Source organism: Gouania willdenowi, chromosome 6 (genome assembly GCF_900634775.1).
Source record: "Gouania willdenowi chromosome 6, fGouWil2.1, whole genome shotgun sequence".
Taxonomy (NCBI): domain Eukaryota; kingdom Metazoa; phylum Chordata; class Actinopteri; order Blenniiformes; family Gobiesocidae; genus Gouania; species Gouania willdenowi.
Window position 1 is genome coordinate 64,039,305 of NC_041049.1, and position 18,152 is coordinate 64,057,456.

Genomic DNA, 18,152 nt, shown 5'->3' on the forward strand with positions numbered 1-18,152 from the left:
TTTACTCGTTTTTATTTATACAATCACACAATACAAATCACATCATACAAGTATTTAATATTATTAAAAAAAGATATATCTTGTTATAGGCAATATTGTCATTTTCAATATTGTTAAAATATAATATTCAATATATCTTGAATCTTGATCTATTGCCCAGCCCTATGATGCATGCTTAATTGTGATCCCTGTAATCATTCAAAACAATGACATGCTATTGTTTTCTTGGGTTTTTCCAGCGCCGTTTCAGCTTGACCATGAAGAAAAAAGGTCGAAATTACCGCCTGGCGGCGATAAAGAGGGAGTCCTCTCCCATTAAACCATCACCCAACAGGGAGACGCTGACGTATGCTCAGGCTCAGCGAATGGTTGAACTGGAAGTAGACGGCAGGGTGCACAGACTCGGTATCTTTGACAGGCTGGACGTCATCACAGACGATGACCCCACTGCTCAGGAGATCATGGAGTGTAACAGCAACAAGGAGAACAATGAGAAGCCCCAGCAGGTCCTGGTGCGCTCTGTCCGCCTCAAAAAGAACCAGCAGAGGAAGAACGCAGCACTTACCGCCTCCCAAAGTAGCAGCGCCAGCCAAGGTGTCACTAATGCAAGTGGCCTACTAGAGCCCAAGGTTCGAATGGTTGAGTATAACCTACCGGTAGTGCCGAAGCGGCCGTCTGCGTATTATGAATACACTGAGCAGACCGAGGAAGAGCTGGATGAAGAGGTAGAATACGACATGGACGAGGAGGACTACGCCTGGCTGGAGCTCTTCAATGAAAAGAGGAAGAGTGATGGCATCAGTCAGGTTTCACACAATCTGTTTGAGTTCCTCATGGACCGTTTTGAGAAAGAGTCGTACTCGGCTACACAGGGTCAGAATGACCTTCAGCCTATGGTGGACGAGGATGCCGTGTGCTGCATCTGCATGGATGGAGATGGAGCGGACAGCAATGTCATTCTTTTCTGTGATTCATGCAACATCGCTGTGCACCAGGAGTGCTATGGCGTGCCGTATATACCAGAGGGTCAGTGGCTTTGCCGTCATTGCCTGCAATGCCCATCGCGACCCGCAGAGTGCGTCTTCTGCCCCAACCGAGGTGGAGCTCTGAAGAAGACAGACGACGGCCGCTGGGGCCACGTGGCCTGCGCTCTGTGGGTGCCTGAGGTCGGCTTCTCTGACACAGTCTTCATTGAACCCATCGACGGCATCCGCAACATTCCTCCTGCTCGCTGGAAACTCACATGTTACCTGTGTAAAGAGAAGGGGGCCGGTGCCTGCATCCAGTGTGACAAGATCAACTGTTACACAGCCTTTCATGTCAGCTGTGCTCAGAGGGCTGGTCTTTACATGAAGATGGAGCCCATCAAGGAGGTGACGCCTTCAGGCACCACTTTCTCTGTGATAAAGACCTCGTACTGCTGCAGCCACACGCCCGGTGGGTCTGACCGCAGGCCGCTCAACATTTATGAGCAGCGGCATCCTAAAAATGGAGCCTGTCACAAGAGGCCCAACAAAAGGGCAAAGCCTCGATCCAAAGCCTGGCACAAGAAGAAGACTAAGCGAGTAGAGCCAGATCCACAAACAGAACCTGAAACTCCAACCATACCCGGGCCCAGTATCACTGCATCGAGGTAAGCAAAAAATAACTTGGGCATGTTTTGGTTTCAGAATTGATTTGGGCTCATATTTTTTTCTCTTCCTCAGTTTTGACACTATCCTGAACCAGGTGGCTGTTCAGAAGAAGCGTCCATTTGTAGAGCGTGTGCTAAGCTATTGGGTGCTAAAAAGGCAGTCAAGGAACAACGTTCCCCTGATCCGCCGGCTGCAAGCCAATCCTCAGCCACCCAAAGCCAAGCAGATGGTCAGTGCGTTTGATAGGCTCACTTCAACTCACACCAACAATAGAGGTGTACCATCCTTCAATTTATCTTCGATTGATGACCCGCTACATGTTTTTTTTTTTCAGGATGTTAAGGAAACAAATCAGGCCTTGAAGGAGCAGCTGAAAGAGTGGCATCGCCTTCGTCACGATCTGGAGAGAGCTCGTCTGCTGCTGGAACTCATCAGGAAGAGAGAGAAGTTGAAGAGAGAGGAGGTAATAGAGTCTTTTTCATTTAAAATAAGGATTTCACACAATAAACATAAAAAGTGACTAGAAACAATCCCCCCCTTTTTTTTTTCCAGAAATGCCAATCAGTTTGTAAATGTTTTTTTTTTTTTTTCAGGTGAAGCTGCAGCAGTCGGCCCTGGAAACTCAGTTGACACCTTTCAGCATTCTGCTAAGAGCCGTGCTCCAACAGCTGCAGGAAAAGGACCAGTACAGCATTTTTGCTCAGCCTGTCAACGTCGCAGAGGTCTGCAGCAGTTTCTTAAAGTTTTTTTTTTATTGTCATACATTTAATGTCAATGACACATTTTACTTTCTGCACCATCTGCAGGTCCCTGATTACCTGGACCATATTAAGAATCCCATGGACTTCTCCTCCATGAGGAGACGCATCGATGCACATGACTACAGAAGCTTGGAGGAGTTTGAGGCTGACTTCAACTTAATCATTGCCAACTGCATGTCCTACAACTCCAAGGAAACGTTCTTTTACAAAGCTGCTCAACGAATGCTGCACCATGGGGGAATCATCCTGCGGAGGGCTCGCAGAGAGGCGGAGAGGATCGGTTTTGACTTTCCCAGTGGGCTGCTTCTGACCGAGGTCCCAAAACTGGAAGCACCGCCCCCCTTCACCTGGCAGATGGGTGAGTAGACCAACCTTTTAGGAGGTGGAGATTTCTGATTAGGTTGCTGGAAAACAATAACACCCTGTGGCTGAAAGGGTGTTGTTGGTTTCCATTTGGAAACGCCTCTAGTTGGTGACATGGTCCTATTTCAGTCTGATTTAAGTGCAGATAACATCGACTAAATGGTTTCAAACTGAAACATTAGCCTGAATGTGAAGAATTAAAGGCTTTAGCTAGGGTTAGGGTCAATTCAATTTTTTAGTTCTATCATCTAATTTGTTTCTCATTTATTGGTTACCTTGTTTGGCTTCCTAATCAATGAAAATATAGGTTTTAATATTTTTGGTGTGGGTGTTTGAGCCTTTTTTGTTGCTTTAGCATTTCTGAACTAATTAAACGGGTAAATGAAGCCTGTGTTCATGTTAAATAGTGACTCAAAAACTGTGCTTTTCCCCAGTGGACCGCCTGCTCACCCCTGCCTATCGAAAGCTGACTCCGCTTGAGGACCAACTGAAAGAGCTTCTGGAGAAATTTGACCTGAGTACAGCCATGAAGCACAGCCCGTCACGCAGCAAGAGGCTAAAGCTGCTGAAGAAAACCATCATGGAGGTCCGCAGTGAGATCAGCCTAAAAAAGTCCCTTCCATCACTCCCCACACCAACGCCCTTCCAAAAACCATTACCAGAGCCTCCAGCAGGCCCCTGCACTCCTGATAAGGAGTTATCAGCACAATCGCCAGTGTTACAGTCTTCTACCCCTCCAACCCAGCATGAAACTTCAACCAAGGACCCGGAGCTTCCACATCTACAGCCTGTTACACCTGTTCTAGACCAGACTTCAACAAAAGTCCACAGTGACAGTAACACATCTACCTCAGAGCTCCCAGATACCCCCAATGGGTACCTTACAGAGCCACTCATTCCCAACGGGGACCTTCACAGTGAACCCTCTGAACCTTGCAACCCACGTTTCAATGGCCTGTTCCGCAAGTCCAAGAGCACCAGCCCTCGGAAACCAACCAACAGCGTGGAAGCAGCTGTCGTCTCCCAGCAGTCTACACTAGGCACTAAAACATTCATGTCTGTGGTGATCCCCCGACTGGAGACACTCCTGCTGCCAAAGAAGCGAACACGCAGCAGCAGGATTGACGGCGAGACGTTGCCGCTCAAACGCCTCCGCACAGAACCTGGTTTGTGATTTTATCAATAAAAGACATTGACTAAATCTCCTGTGTATGGCTGCTACTAACAACTATTTTAATAGTCGACTAGTCATCGATTGTTGAAACGATCAATCGTCTACTCAGACGGTAAATCAAACAATTATTTGCTCTATGTTGCTACAACCTTTTAAATTTGGCTTGGGGCAGGTAAGCTTTTTTTTACGACAGTGTGTGTGTGTGTGTGCGTGCGTGCGTGCGCGTGCCGTAACGTGCATATAGCTCTGAGCAAATATATAGAAGGTGAGATGAGCCACTCTAAATGAAAAACAATGTTCAGCTTCGTCCACAGCTTGACAAAAGATGATGACGTAACCAGGGTTGGGGTCAATTACAGTTTTCAGTTACAATTTCGTTTTCAAATATCCATGTTCAATTACAATTCAATAACAATTACAACGACCAGCCTTTTTTCCAGTTACAAATAAGTTACAATGTTTTTTTATCTTCAGAAAGTTAAGTACAATTACGTTCTCAATTACAATTAATCACAATTATTGCGCCTTTAATAAATAACCTAATAAAAGTTAACCATCTCTTATGATAACGGGTCCTAAATCAGCTGTAAAACACACAGAAACAAATATTTGTCATCTAATTTCATCTATTGGTTTGTGGTTTCCCTGTTAGGCTTCCTAATCAATGGAAAATATAGGTTTTAAAGGGGACATATACCAATTTTTCACATTTTAAAACGGTTCCCTGTGGTCTAAATGACATATCTGTGCTGGTGTTTGGTCAAAACATAACATGAATTAAGCAAGAGGGGAGGTTTAAGACCCTGTATTATCGAGGCCTTTGAGAGCGCTCTGTTTTGGGGGTTATGTCCCTGGAGTTGCAAAGACTTCCCTCTTTCCCCACCCCTCTCGGGGTGGCACACACTAAAGGTGCATTCACACCGAACGCCTGAAGTGACTAGACACACACACACGATTTTTAACTACATGTGTAGAACTCTACATAGAACTGTGACATGGTTACAACGATGATTTTGCCATATTTGTAATTATCAATTACAATTATAAGTGACCCCAGCCCTGGACGTAACCGACAATTGTCGACAATTACATTTGTTGGTGACTAATTCTGTCGATTAATCGTTGCACCCTTACGTCCCGTGTTGTCCTATGAATTTTTTCAGGAGTAGCCAATGGGTTTGTGGTGGAGGAGGAAGAGGACGAGGAAGATGAGGAGGTGGTTTCCCGCTCTCCTTGTTTGCTGGAGCCTCGGCGACGCTGTGCATCAGAGTCGAGCATCTCCTCCAGCGGAAGCCTTCTGTGCAGCCCAAAGTGAGTTCAGGAGGAACCTAAATTAAGAAATAAACAGAAATAAATCAATAAGTAACACACGGATGTCTTCAGCCCAGTTTGTGGCCCTGATGGGTTTGTCAGTATGTCTCTCTCAGATGCTTAAATTTCCAATGAGTCATTATTTAAACTGCTTTTTATGATATTTCTGATTAGTCTATAACAATTTTCCTTTTCCCCAAAATATTTGTTATTGGAAAAAATACCAACTTCAAATCACAAAAATACAATATACATTTTTCTTTTTAAACATGAATGGTCATGGACACATTTGAATAGTAATTAAATTAGATTAAAGAACACCTTGTCAAACAATGAGTCACCACCAATACACGTCTTACTGGACATTTATAGTGTAAGGAACAGCAACAACAGGCACACTCAGTTTGTGTATCATTTGGGTAATAGTTTTAAATTAGTGAAATAGGAAATAAATGGTTGCCATTATCCTGACATATGCCGTGATCTGGAGTTTGTTTTACGTTAGTTGTGAGAGACCTGATAGTAGCCTTCAGCTCGGCGATGTCACTGGAGCATTCGGTGATTGCGGGTTCCATTTCTCTGACCGTGCCCTTGAGCTCAGACATGGCAACATCAGTAGCAGCTTTATCATTCACCAGCTGCGTCTTCACCGCCTGCAGGTCGAGTTTGATATTGGACAAAGCATCCCTGAGAGTATGCTGAAGTTCTTTCTTTAAAGAGATCAGCAATATCTTACCTCAGCGAGGTGAGCAACTCCAGCTGGAGAGCAGCGGTGTCAGGAACAGCGTGCATTAAAACGACTTCTGCAGTAGCCAACTGATCACTCGAGGATGTGGTCACAGTTTGTAGGTCAGGCCGCTGTGTCTAAATAGGTTTTAGAGTTGTTTTCAGACATTTTTCAGCATAGCCACATTGTGTAAAGATTCAGCTTTATTTGTATAGTGCAATTTATAACAAAGTCATCTCAATGTGCTTATCAAAATATAAAATTCATAATAAGAGAAAAAACCTAACAAGATTCACATGAACAAGCATTTAGGGACAGTGGGAAGAAACAACTCAATTTTAACAGAAGAAATCTCCAGCAGAACCAGGTTCAGAGGTGGCAGCCATCTGCTTCGACTGGTTGGGGTTAGTGGACAGAAGGACCAACAGAACAGGATAGAGAGATAGAACATCAGAGTGTCCCAGGCGAGTTGAGCCGTGAACCACAGATCAGGAACTGCTATCAGCTTCACGACACCTGAAATAGAGAAGAGAGATAGAAGGACGAGGAGAAGGCACTGACTGCAGAAAAACATGATACAGTATATCAAGTCATAGGTTATGTTATGATTCAGTCCTGTTTATGCGGACTGTAAATCATAACCAGCTACATCAGAATTGAGACTCTTCCTGTTTATTGAACCAGAAAATGTGACCGTTTCCGGACGAGCCCATGTTCGCTCTAGCGATCAGATTGTGTTATGATTCTGTCCTGTTGATGTGGACTGTAAATCATAACCAGCTACATCAGAATTTGAATCTCTTCCAGTTTATATGAAATTTAACAGCGACTCTAAGGACTCTAAAATGCGATTGCTTACGGATGAGCCCATGTCCGCTCTAGCCGTTAAGTTAGTGCTATTATACGGTATACGCTTCAGCATATAAGTAGGTTTTGAGTTTAGCCTTAAAGGTGGAGAGAGTAGCAGCCTCCCGTACTGAGACTGGAAGCTGGTTCCAAAGGTGAGGGGCCTGGTAGCTGAAAGCTCTTCCTCCTGTTCTACTTCTAGACACATTAGGAAGTAGGCCTATATAGACACAAAAACACATACATAAGCCTACCTTAAAGAAAATAAATGCATCCAAGCTTTTGTAAGTCCTCATCTTCTCCATTGTGGAGACGCCAGGGATTTTAACGAGCTACTCGTAAATAGCAGGCCATTGGAGATCTGGCCATGTCGTCGGGTCGTTTTTCCATGAACCTTGAGGTGCTTGGTATGGACATGATTCCAAACCAGCCAGATGTAACTTCCCTTCATATCGGTGCCTTGCCTTTGGCTCTAATCTGCTGAAATGTCACTGCGAAAAAGTGTATTCAAAAGACTGATTCCAAGACGCACTTTTCATTCAATTTAAATGCATTATTAAGTAGGTCCTGCAGTTTTATTGGAACAAATGAAATTAAACCGATGTCTCTTTAAGCCGGGACACGTTTCAATCAGACGGTATTCACACCCGAGCGCGCAATGTAGAATGATCTGTCAGCAGCTTCATGTGCCACTACACGTTACGTCTGGTTGAAGCTCACCTTTTATATTGGATGGTAATTTGCAAAGGATGCTGACAGGCAGCATCGGGGGCAGCTAAGTAGCGGTATCAGGTATTGCCTGTATTAAATAGACTGTGCGGCTAATGTGTGTTTCTCGGTTGTGCAGATTCAAAAGACTTAAATCAACCCGCTAATGCCTGGGAGTGTGCAATAATTATTATGACAATACCGATTTTAAAAAGGAAAAAAACAACATACAATCCCCCCTTCTTTTGCTGAAAATTAAACGTGTGGGGGGGGCAAGGCAATACTGACTGTGTGACCAAAAAGCACAGATTTATTACAATTTTAATCTAAGCAGGAGTTCCAAACTCGCGTCCTACTTCATTAAAGCTCCGCCCTCCCTTCAACAATTAACCTTTTGATGGCTTATTTTTGTCTTCATAATGATCACCTGTCTCTTCGTCTCAGCCTGGGCTTTTGTGTTCTCCTGCAGCTCCCTCATTACATCTAAAAATGGAAAGGGGAGACCGGCAGCAGCTCGTAGAAGCACTGTGGACGACAAAAGTGCCCTGATGATCAAGAACGGAGAGTTCACCACATCCAATAACATCTCCTCTGGTGAGCTCGCCACCCGCCTCCTCTCCTCCATCTTCTCCTGTGTGCGCATGAAACACTTTATCAGTTTGGCCTGCCTCTGTCACTGTTTGGATACTAACACTGATTTCTCCCAGCATGCCATGTTTTTTGGGCTTTTTTCATTTTTCTCTGACACTTTAACCCTTGGGGCACCTTTGGGAACCATACGTGTACCTTCTGCTTATTCAGTGTTTTAAACTCTCAGTTTAAGGCCTAATTTTATATGAACCTTGGATAGGAGTTTTTTATTGTGATGTTCAAAATTCCATGATCACTTTTATTGCAACATGTATAGAACAGAAGATATATAATCTCCCGACACTCTTTGAGTTCGGGACCGATTTGGTCCCATTGACTCCCATTATAACCACATATTTTGGATATAATGTTATCCATGACATATAAAAATAGTTTTTCCAAAAATACATAATAAATCTAAGCATCAACCTTCAAAATATAGGGAAAACAGGTTTTAGGTGGGGTGACCCCCCCCTCAGACACCAAGGTCAACAGAGCTTTATTACATAGTTTTAACGGAGGACAGTTATTCTTACCCTGCAAATTGCATGGCAATGAAAAAGCTGAAAACCATACAAATGGCATTGATGTGTTGGGATACACATAAAGGAGTGGTGTGAATGTGGTTGAGAACATATTTTGTGTGTATGTGTGTTAAGGTGTGCGTAAAAGTCGAATAACAAAAGGCAATGAACTGGATCATCAGGGGTTTATGACAAAAAGGGCATAAAACATGAAAAATGTAATCAAAAACTTTAGATTTATGCTTAGGTCTGAAGTTCTGACATGAAAAAAGTGGGAAAAAATATTTATGTATGACATAAAGGGTAACGGTGCCATTGTGGTATATAATCAGAGTGTAGTTTTTTCAATAAATGCTCATAGCTCTAAAAGTTATAATGCCTCAAAATCAATGTTCCTATCAATTATTGACCTACTCAAGGCTGTAATAACTTCTTACCAGATATTTCATTTTGCATCTTATGTTTTGGGAAAAAAAAATTTTTATACATGATTTTTTTTTTTGATCAAAGTCTTGTTATTTATTTTCACAATGTTAAACATTTTGTTAGACATTTTGTAAACACTTTTATGAAGGGTATCGTTGTGGTACATAAGCTCAAAGAGTGTATGTTTTTTCAATAAATACTCATAGCTCTAAATTTAATAATGCATCATAATCAATGTTCCTGTCAATTATTGACCAACTCAAGTTTGTAATGACTTCATATCAAATGTTCCACTTTGAACCCTTCTTTTTTGTTTTTGTCATTGGAAAAAAAATGTTTTTATGACAGAAAGGGCATTAAAACGCACACAAAAAAAATACAGAAATGTAATGAAAACTTTATATTTATGGTTAGGTCTGGAGTTGATGTGAAAAAAGTGAGAAAAACTATTTATGCTCAACATTTTTACGACTGTGTAACATTTTGTAAATAAAGGTGCTCCGAGGGTTAAGGACACCATCTTCATCATCATCATCATGCAGATAACCAGTCACTTCCTAAAGGTGTTCCTTCCCCCCAGGTTTTCTGGCTGAGGTTAATCAGTGATCCCAGGCAGTCAGCAGAAACGTAGAGCGTAGCTTTTAACTCCACAGGAAATCTTACAACAGCAGCAGGAAGCCAGTGATGAACGTGGTGGAAGTGCACTGACAGCCAGTTCTCTCTGGTGGTTCAAGTGAACCAAGGAGTTACATACATACAAAACACAAACCTTATTTTGTCAGCTTGAAAGCTTCCCTTTGACTCTCTTTGTGTAACTGGTTCATTGTAATGTCAACACTTCTTTGTCTGCGTGCGTGTGAGTGAAAGTTGAGAGATATGATCTTCTTTTTTTTTTTTTTCTTTCTTTCTTTTCTTTACACACAGTTGGCATCTTCAAACCAACATTTCTCATGAGTGCGTCATAAAGTCTCCTGGAACAAACTGAGTGTAAATGCTAAATCAAACTGCAAAAAGCAACTACTCAAGATCACTTCAGAAAAACACAATAGGACAACAAAAAAGCACAAAATGGCACAAAAATATATTTAATAACTGTGAAAATGACAACAAAACCACACATAATAGCAACAAAAAACTAAAACCCTTTGCTCTTTTCTGTATTAATGCTCAGATTGTTCATTCTCTATTATGATAATATGGCCCTCGTATCAGATACTGTCACATTTATGTGGCCTCCGCTGTGATAAAATGTCAATGTCTGATCTGAATAGATCAAGTGCAGACGGTGGATGACTCTGCTTCGATGCAGAGACGTAACATATTCGATTCCAAAGTTACGTAATGTTGCATTCCTTATGTTTGCGGCAGGACAATAAAGTTGTGAAGTAAAAAAAAAAAAGACCTCAGATTGAATTGTGGGAAAACGAGTCTAGCACAGTATGATGAAGGAGCCAAAAATGAAAAGAAACTGATTAAAACTTACGAGGGATCTGCTAAAATATTGATGCAACGATATATGGCGAGGTTTCGTCTTGCGATATGTCATCGATTCGCTTGCGCCAAATATTTAATTTAAAAAAAATTTTTTTACATTTTTTTATTGCAACATACAATACATGACAAAAACAATATATACATATACACAGAGATAATGCAGTACATACACTGTACAATGAGACAATAGCTGAGTGCATATTTACACATTTACTGTGCGTGCGTTCTTCAGTGACACAGATATTGTCTTCTATCATGGATGTAATTTCCCGAGATGTATCGATTAATGCCGTATCGTGATATCGTTATTGTGGGAATAAATATCACGATATATCAAATCTATATACTGTATGTATCGTAAATACCTTGCCCTAAAACTGACTTATTATCTTAAAAGCAGATATTTGGGCATATTTTTGATTTTATGAAGGAAACAGGAGAACCCTGCTTTTCACTTCCTGTTAAATAAAGACGCTGTAGCCTCGGTTTAAGCAGATTTATAGAAACTGTAATTACCTGCTCTCTGTGATGAATCCAAAGCCCAGGTAAGAGCTTTAACGAGCCGAGCCAGTGGAGCTGCGCATACACTTTAATCACAGACGTCTGACTCGTATTGAACGGTGATGCTACGCTACGTTAGCAAAGACTTGACAGAGTTTACCGCACGTCCTGTGAACGAGAGACGCTCATGGGTGTAGGAGGAGCTGATCTAATGGAGCGACTGTTTTATATCTTCACACTCAGTGTGATATTTGTTCTATGGAACCATTAGTGAGTACATTATAGATTACACTGCTATGTTGAAGGATTGATGATTTGTTTTGTGAGCATAAACATTTTCACACCAATAATATGTGCAGTAGCAAGGCTAGGTCTGTACTGATTATATTGTATTAATTTTATTTATTATTATTTATTTATTATTTTATTTTATTTATTTATTTGTTCCTTTCATGAAAATGCAACCCAACATAGATTATTACATTAAATAATATCAGTCTAAATGAAACATTTTCATTATTTGTATGAAAAAAATTCTTATATTTCTGCCCCTAACTTAATAAATACATAATGAATGAGCCCACCAACCTTCCCCTGTCTGTCCACATGAAAAAGTGACCACGGGCAGTAATGTAGGACATAGAAGAAGAAACAAATTACTATGCACTGTGGAATCGTAATCGAATCGAAATGTGGCATGAGATGCACAGCTCTAAGGGGCACTAATATATAATATAATAGGGGATTCTAGTTGGAGATGTAAAGATCCACACACACATACAGGTCATTGATGTGTGTGTGTGTGTATTTATTCTACACACAGACGACTGATCAATATTTATTTTTGCTCATCTCTTTGAATTGGATTAATCCAGCCTCACCATCAGCATCAGCCTGTCTCCTCCTCTTCACACAAGCTGTTCATAAACCACGTTTTTAAAGGTATTAAGGTGTTTGCACATTTAAAAAAGTGAATATTATAACAATTAACATAAAGTAGATTTTATTTTTTAATTTGGGTTAACTGTTTGGGTTTATTGTTCTCATAAACAAAATAAGATAAGATAAATTGTATATGTCCCGCTAAGGGTACATTTGCAGTGTTTCAGCAGGAATAGATAAATAAGAGCGAGAGAAAGATGGAAGACAATGGTGGAAGACGGGCATTGCACAATAAAAACAAAACAGAATATTTACTGTATGTACACTAAAATTGCGGAATGTAGAAAGGAGCGGCCGAATCTCTCTTTCACACAGCGCGGGTGTAAAGTTAAAGTGTAAAAAGTGGCTTCACCTCTTTATAAATTCATATAAATCCAACTCACTGTTTAGGATCCAGAAATAAAATACAATTGACAAAATAAGCAGAAATGTTACATCCACAGTTTATAGTAATGTCCACAAGATGGCACCAGCTGCCATTCTATGCAATTTAAAATGCTTCAAATGTTCTTGGAAAATCCTTGAAAGTGGTTGTGTACAGAGGTGGCAAAAGTACTAGTTTTCATCACTCAATTAAAAGTATAGATACTTGAGTAAAAATTACTCTAGTAAAATTAAAAGTAGTGAAGTGGCTCCCTTACTTGAGTAAAAGTAAAAAAGTACATCCTACTAAATGTACTTAAGTAAAAGAAGTAAAACAAATATCCCTTCAATAATAAGACAGGGTTTTAAAACCAGTAAATTCCATATATTTTATCTTTTTAAGAACTTGTAGAATACTGGTACATGGAAACACGTTAAATCTGTTGCCTTTGAGCACCTGGAGAATTTAGCACTCATTAAAATACAGTTTCTAGATAAAATGTTTCAAGAAAAAAAAATGTAAATGCTCAATAAAACCCAGAACAGCTTTGATTTTTATAAAATGTTAACTATAAATCCAAGCGACCTGCCTAACAGAAAAAAAGCTTTTATTTAGCCGTAATAAAATCATGTTCTTCAGATGTTTAGAATGGAGACATTTTGCCCTTTATGGTCGTGCTGCTGAAAAACCTTCACAAGCAGGGTCGCGGTTGTTAGTTTGAGTTTTTTATGTCGTGGTGTCATCTTTGAAGGTCTTAAAAGTAACAAACACATTTTTAATATGTGAGGAGTAGACAGTGCAGGCATTGGTTTAAAAAAGTAAAGAATAAAAGTAAAAAGTCGCCCCAAAAAATAAATGCTCAAGTAAAATACAGACATGAGAAAAAAAACTACTTAAAGCTGCAGTTTGTACAATCCTCTTTCCGCTTTGTTTTGAAACCGAAACTCAACCTCCCTTACCGGTGTCTTTTGTAAACTCTTAGTGACTTTTTTTCACAATAGAGACATAGTGACAAATGTGGGGACGTTATCTTGTGTTAGTGGAGATTTTTCTTGTGTAGAAACTCTGACATGAATGAAAGAAGTATTACTCTGTAGTTAACTGCTCTGAGCGGCGGCTGCTGCCGTCAGCTTGTGCCCGCCAGAGAGCTCACAGAGAGGCGGCTGCTCTGAGCGGCCGCCGCATTCAGACTGTAAAATTAATTCACCTTGAATAAGATTCTCTTCTCACTTTCCTCTGAAACCGGCAGATCATGGAGGATATGCGAGGACGCAAAGCAAAAGCGATCCGTTCTTCAGTGTTTGTGACTTTATTCTGTTGCTTCTCCACTTAAGTCTGCCTTTTTCTGCTTGATTTGCTGTGTAACTGTTGTTCCTAACTCTGTTATGGAGACTTCTGTTGGAACGGCCGCAAATACACGTTTGCTACCGATGGTCCGTGAACGTGCCTGACTTCAGTCGAGCAGCCATTAGAAACACCCAAAAAAATTCAGATTGCAGGAGTGTCACACTTATAAACTTTATTTACAGAGCCAGGAGAAGGAGAATAGATTCACTGTCCTCTCAGAACACTATGGATAATAAACTGCTCAAAGATGATTATGGATTTTTGACCAAATGATGCCAAACAAAACTTACAAACTGCAGCTTTAAGTACAGTAACAAAGTATTTGTACTTTGTTACTTGTCACCTCTGGTTGTGTGCCATCTGGTAACAGCTTTTAAATTCCACTCTTTATTTTTTATTTTGTGTGTGTGTGTGAGTGTGTGTGGCCCCTGTGTTCAGACTGGTTGTGCTCTCTGTTGCAGTGAACCCTTCATAACTTGCTTGTCGTTGTTCCTGTAGAGGTGTGGAAGTCTGCCGCTGCTTCTCCTTTTGTTCTGGAGCCTCATAAAGTAGTTTGGGCTAAATGTAGTGGATATCCCTCCTTCCCCGCCCTGGTGAGTGAGTGTCAGTCCCCCTTTGTATCTCATCTCCCATCCTGCCCCAGCTCCCATAGTGCGTGCCGTAGCTCGTGATTTGTGCCTCATAGCCATGCAGGAGCTTCCCGGGTGTCTTGGACTGGTTGGTGTGTGTGTAGAGTTGAGCCGCTTCGCTCAGAGCGTTTTGGACTCCACTCGGCCCTTTGCATGCGTGTGCCTCTGAATGTGGTGCGTCCCCATGCAGCCGACGCCACCAGGATACTGGGTTACCCACAGAGGGGGGGCTGCGTGTCTTAGTGCCTCTGTGTGTGTGTGTGCTCCCCTCTCAGATCACGGAGCCCAGACCACGGAGGACGGCGTGTCGACACAACGGGGTGGAGCTTCCCCAACCGCCTCTGGACGTCCTGCGAGCCGGAGAGCGGATGCAGTTCAGGTCCGCAGAGAAACTCTTCCTCGTCCACTTCTTCGACAGCAGGCGCAGCTGGTGAGGGACCCCTGCACCCCCTCCACTGTTAGCCAGGGCCCCATCAGTAGCAGTTAAAGTTGTAACCTGCTCCTCCTCGCTGCTCCTCTTCTGCATATCAGTCCTTTTATAGATTTTTTATGTGACTGAGGTTATGTTTTAACCTGCATTTGTCTGTCCGTCTTAAGGCTGGGCGATCAATATTTTTTCTCAAAATGGTGATGTATACGATATAAATCTCGACACATAAGCCCATTTATTAACAAACAGCTGCACAATATGTGCCACTTTAGTCTTTTTCTCTTCTAAGGGACAGCACGTGTGAGTGAGTTGTGTAGTGTGGCTCGTTTAGGGGAAGGTCTGGGTTAGGACGGGCTCAGTTATTCAGATTAGACTCTTTACTTTCATCAGAAACATTTCTTTTTGTATAGTTGGTATCGTTCTTCCGTAATCGGCAGTTGAATAGAGGCAAGTTTCACACAAATCGCCAGTTTGTGACAAAAAGCTCTGAAAAATACCTTTTTCTGACAACACTGAGACCAGGTTTTTGATGGCAAAATTATTATTATTTTTGCTAATCTTGGTCAGAATTTAATGGTTTTCTTACTGTATTTTGGCATTCCTCCAAGTCTCTCCCCCCGTCAGTCTCCACACACCACTTCCTCCTTCTTCCGGACATGCCGAGTGTCACTGCTTGCCCCGTTTTTTGGATTGTTTTTTCTCACCATTGCGACACTCTCAGTAGTCTACTTAGTTCTACACATGCTCTGGTGGAGTATGAGCTGCTGGGAGCTTCAGCATCAACTCTGGTAGTGCCATCTTCTGTCTTGTAAATTCTTTTCCTCTGAGCTCTGCCCATCATGGGTGATCTCTCATCCAAAGGTGCGTTGCTGCCACCTACATGTCACCAGTTGGTCACTACATCATTGTACAAGCTTGATATTCACGGGAGAGCTTCGTCACACTGTCTCCTAGCAACCCCAGTCAAAAAACACAATTGATGTCTTTAGACGTCAATGGCAGTCAGAGTTAATGTGGATGTTTGTTAGCAGTTCATCTAAAAAAAAAAAAAAGTTGTGAACGGATTTAAATGAGCTGATAGAAAATGTCAAAGGGAAGAACAATTTTGACTTTGGAGATGATCCGTTTGGTATTGTGGGTACAGTATCCAGAACAAGTGTTGGAGCATAATGTGAATGTTTGGCTGGTTTTACAGTACCACCTGCTGGTGACTTTGCAACCGCATTGGAGCTGATAGGTTTCCATTGAAGTCGGTGTGCCAATACAGTTTAGTTTCAAAATAAAGTACTGTGTGTGGATCATATCCATTTTTCGATTCGGGGATCTGCTTTTTTGTTTCTCCTCAGAACCCAATCAGACATGAATAAACCTAATGTGTTGATTTGAATACTCTATGCTTGTTACTGTATTATTTTTTAAATCAAATGTAAACAAGCTTTTGATAGGTTATTTGCAATGTGTGAAGTGATTCGCAATTCACATTTTTACTAGGTGGTGGAGCTTTGATTGTCCCTTCCTCAATTAAAAAATAAATTGAAAGAGTATGCAACTTATACCATGTGAAAGACGGTATGTTGATATATGTATCTCTGAAGATTGATTGATTAGTTGTGTTCTCCTCTCTCCCCAGGCAATGGCTTCCTAGTTCTAAAATGGCACCGTTTGGTGTCAACAAGATGCTGGACCAGTCGAAGCTGACGGAGGCGCGCTGCTCCTCCACGCGTAGAACTGTGCAGCTAGCCTTCGACAGAGCCATGGCTCACCTGAACCGCATCAGCAGGGGGGCGGAGCCTGCGAGCAGCAGCCCTTCTGTCAAAGACTAAGCTCCTCCCCCTCATCATCAACAACCTCTAACGCTCACAGTTTTTAACTCGGTCGCTGCAAAAGCTGGTTTCCAACCTCTCTCTCTCACACACACACAGACACACACACACACACACCAGGGCTCACACTTTCCTGTCCTATGAACTGGATCATGTGTCTGCCTCCTCACACAGCGGTTCCACCCGTCTGACAGACTGTAGCTGTGACCACCACGGAGCTATGCAATGACTTCACCTGGAGCCGCCGGTACAGAGAGAGAGAGGGGCGAGTGAGGGCTGACAGAGTGGCAGGTGTCGGACTGTTGAATGTGTCAGAGCGTCACCTCTGACCTCCTTTAATGTGCTGCAAGACTGCTGCAACAATCTCACTGCCATTAAGACGACTTTTAGTTGTGTGTGTATGTGTGTGTGTGACATCAGCAGCTCCTGTACCGGGTCTAAACACTAATTTATGGTTGTCTGAATGTGGCTGTGATGTGTGGAGCTCTTCTGCTGGTGCTATCTCCACTCAAACAAACATACTGTACGCCACCTTTTCATTTCACCTTCTTTTCTACAACATTTTGTAACTTATTGAACTTTTACGCTTCAAGTTCATGCTCCTTTGGCATTAATCCATTTCCTGTGTTCACACCATTTTTTTTTTTTTTTTACCTGAATGTTTTTACTGGACTACTTTTTCTGTTTGTACATATTTATATGAAATTATATTGAAGCTGTCATCGTGTAAAAGGCCTGAAGTGCATCATTCAACACCAAAACCAAAAAAAGTGCTGTCCCCCCAGATTCTCCACTGACGTGTGTGCGTCGGTTTATTTTTAACGGTTGGGTTGTGTGTGTTTTAGGTTGTGAGTGCTGTGATGATCAATTTCCAGTCAAATGTCCCAATCTTTTCCGCCTGAGCCGACGCGGTTGTGCCTGTACTAATTTATTGTAAAGCAGAAAATGTATATGCATCACTTTATAGAGAGACTATTGTAAGAAATCCAACAGGCACACTATGAGCCACCTATACTGGCCACTCCCCCCTCTGTTTGCTCCTCCTGTCGTTTTGTTCTCACTTTTTGTTAACATTAGTGTGAGCGGTGTGGTATTAGTTCTTTGGTGCTTTTATTTTGGCGGGATAGTGATGTGGATGTTGCGTGTACATAGATTTGGTACTTTAGATGATTCTCTGGGAAAAACCACGCTATAGCCAACGGGAGTGTAAAGCCGCCTGCTGCAGGCCGCTAGGACTTTTCTACTAAAACACTGAAAAATTAAAATATGCTATGAAGTCACTGACTCACCATGTGCTGGCCTTTGTTTTCTTTTTTCATCTAGCACAGTGATTCACTTTTTTGGCTCAAGTCCCTCCTTTGTCCGACTACAACATTTTACTATTAATTCAACTTATTTAAAAACATTTTAGTTGAACTAGATTTATATCTTACAAAGTAAAAGTATAGAAATACAGTTGTTTTAAGATTATTTTAATAATAAAAATAAAAAATGTATTTTAAATTTTCAGGCGACCCC

The 18,152-nt window shown here is 41.6% G+C and overlaps 1 protein-coding gene across 7 annotated transcripts in view; it reads left to right on the plus strand.

Moving 5' to 3' along the window:
• LOC114464199 (bromodomain-containing protein 1-like) overlaps positions 1 to 17,914 on the plus strand; it is a 25,192-nt gene extending 7,278 nt beyond the window's left edge. For 3 of the 7 annotated variants that reach the window (XM_028448248.1, XM_028448246.1, XM_028448247.1), the window contains exons 2-9: positions 240 to 1,633; positions 1,707 to 1,863; positions 1,969 to 2,097; positions 2,228 to 2,356; positions 2,441 to 2,753; positions 3,193 to 3,924; positions 5,096 to 5,243; positions 7,994 to 10,165. In XM_028448248.1, the coding sequence (XP_028304049.1) occupies positions 258 to 1,633; positions 1,707 to 1,863; positions 1,969 to 2,097; positions 2,228 to 2,356; positions 2,441 to 2,753; positions 3,193 to 3,924; positions 5,096 to 5,243; positions 7,994 to 8,333 (3,324 nt within the window). In that variant the 5' untranslated portion in view covers positions 240 to 257 and the 3' untranslated portion in view covers positions 8,334 to 10,165. The other 4 variants (XM_028448251.1, XR_003674173.1, XM_028448249.1 and 1 more) reach the window with 4 other exon arrangements.
• The last annotated feature ends 238 nt before the right edge of the window (positions 17,915 to 18,152 follow it).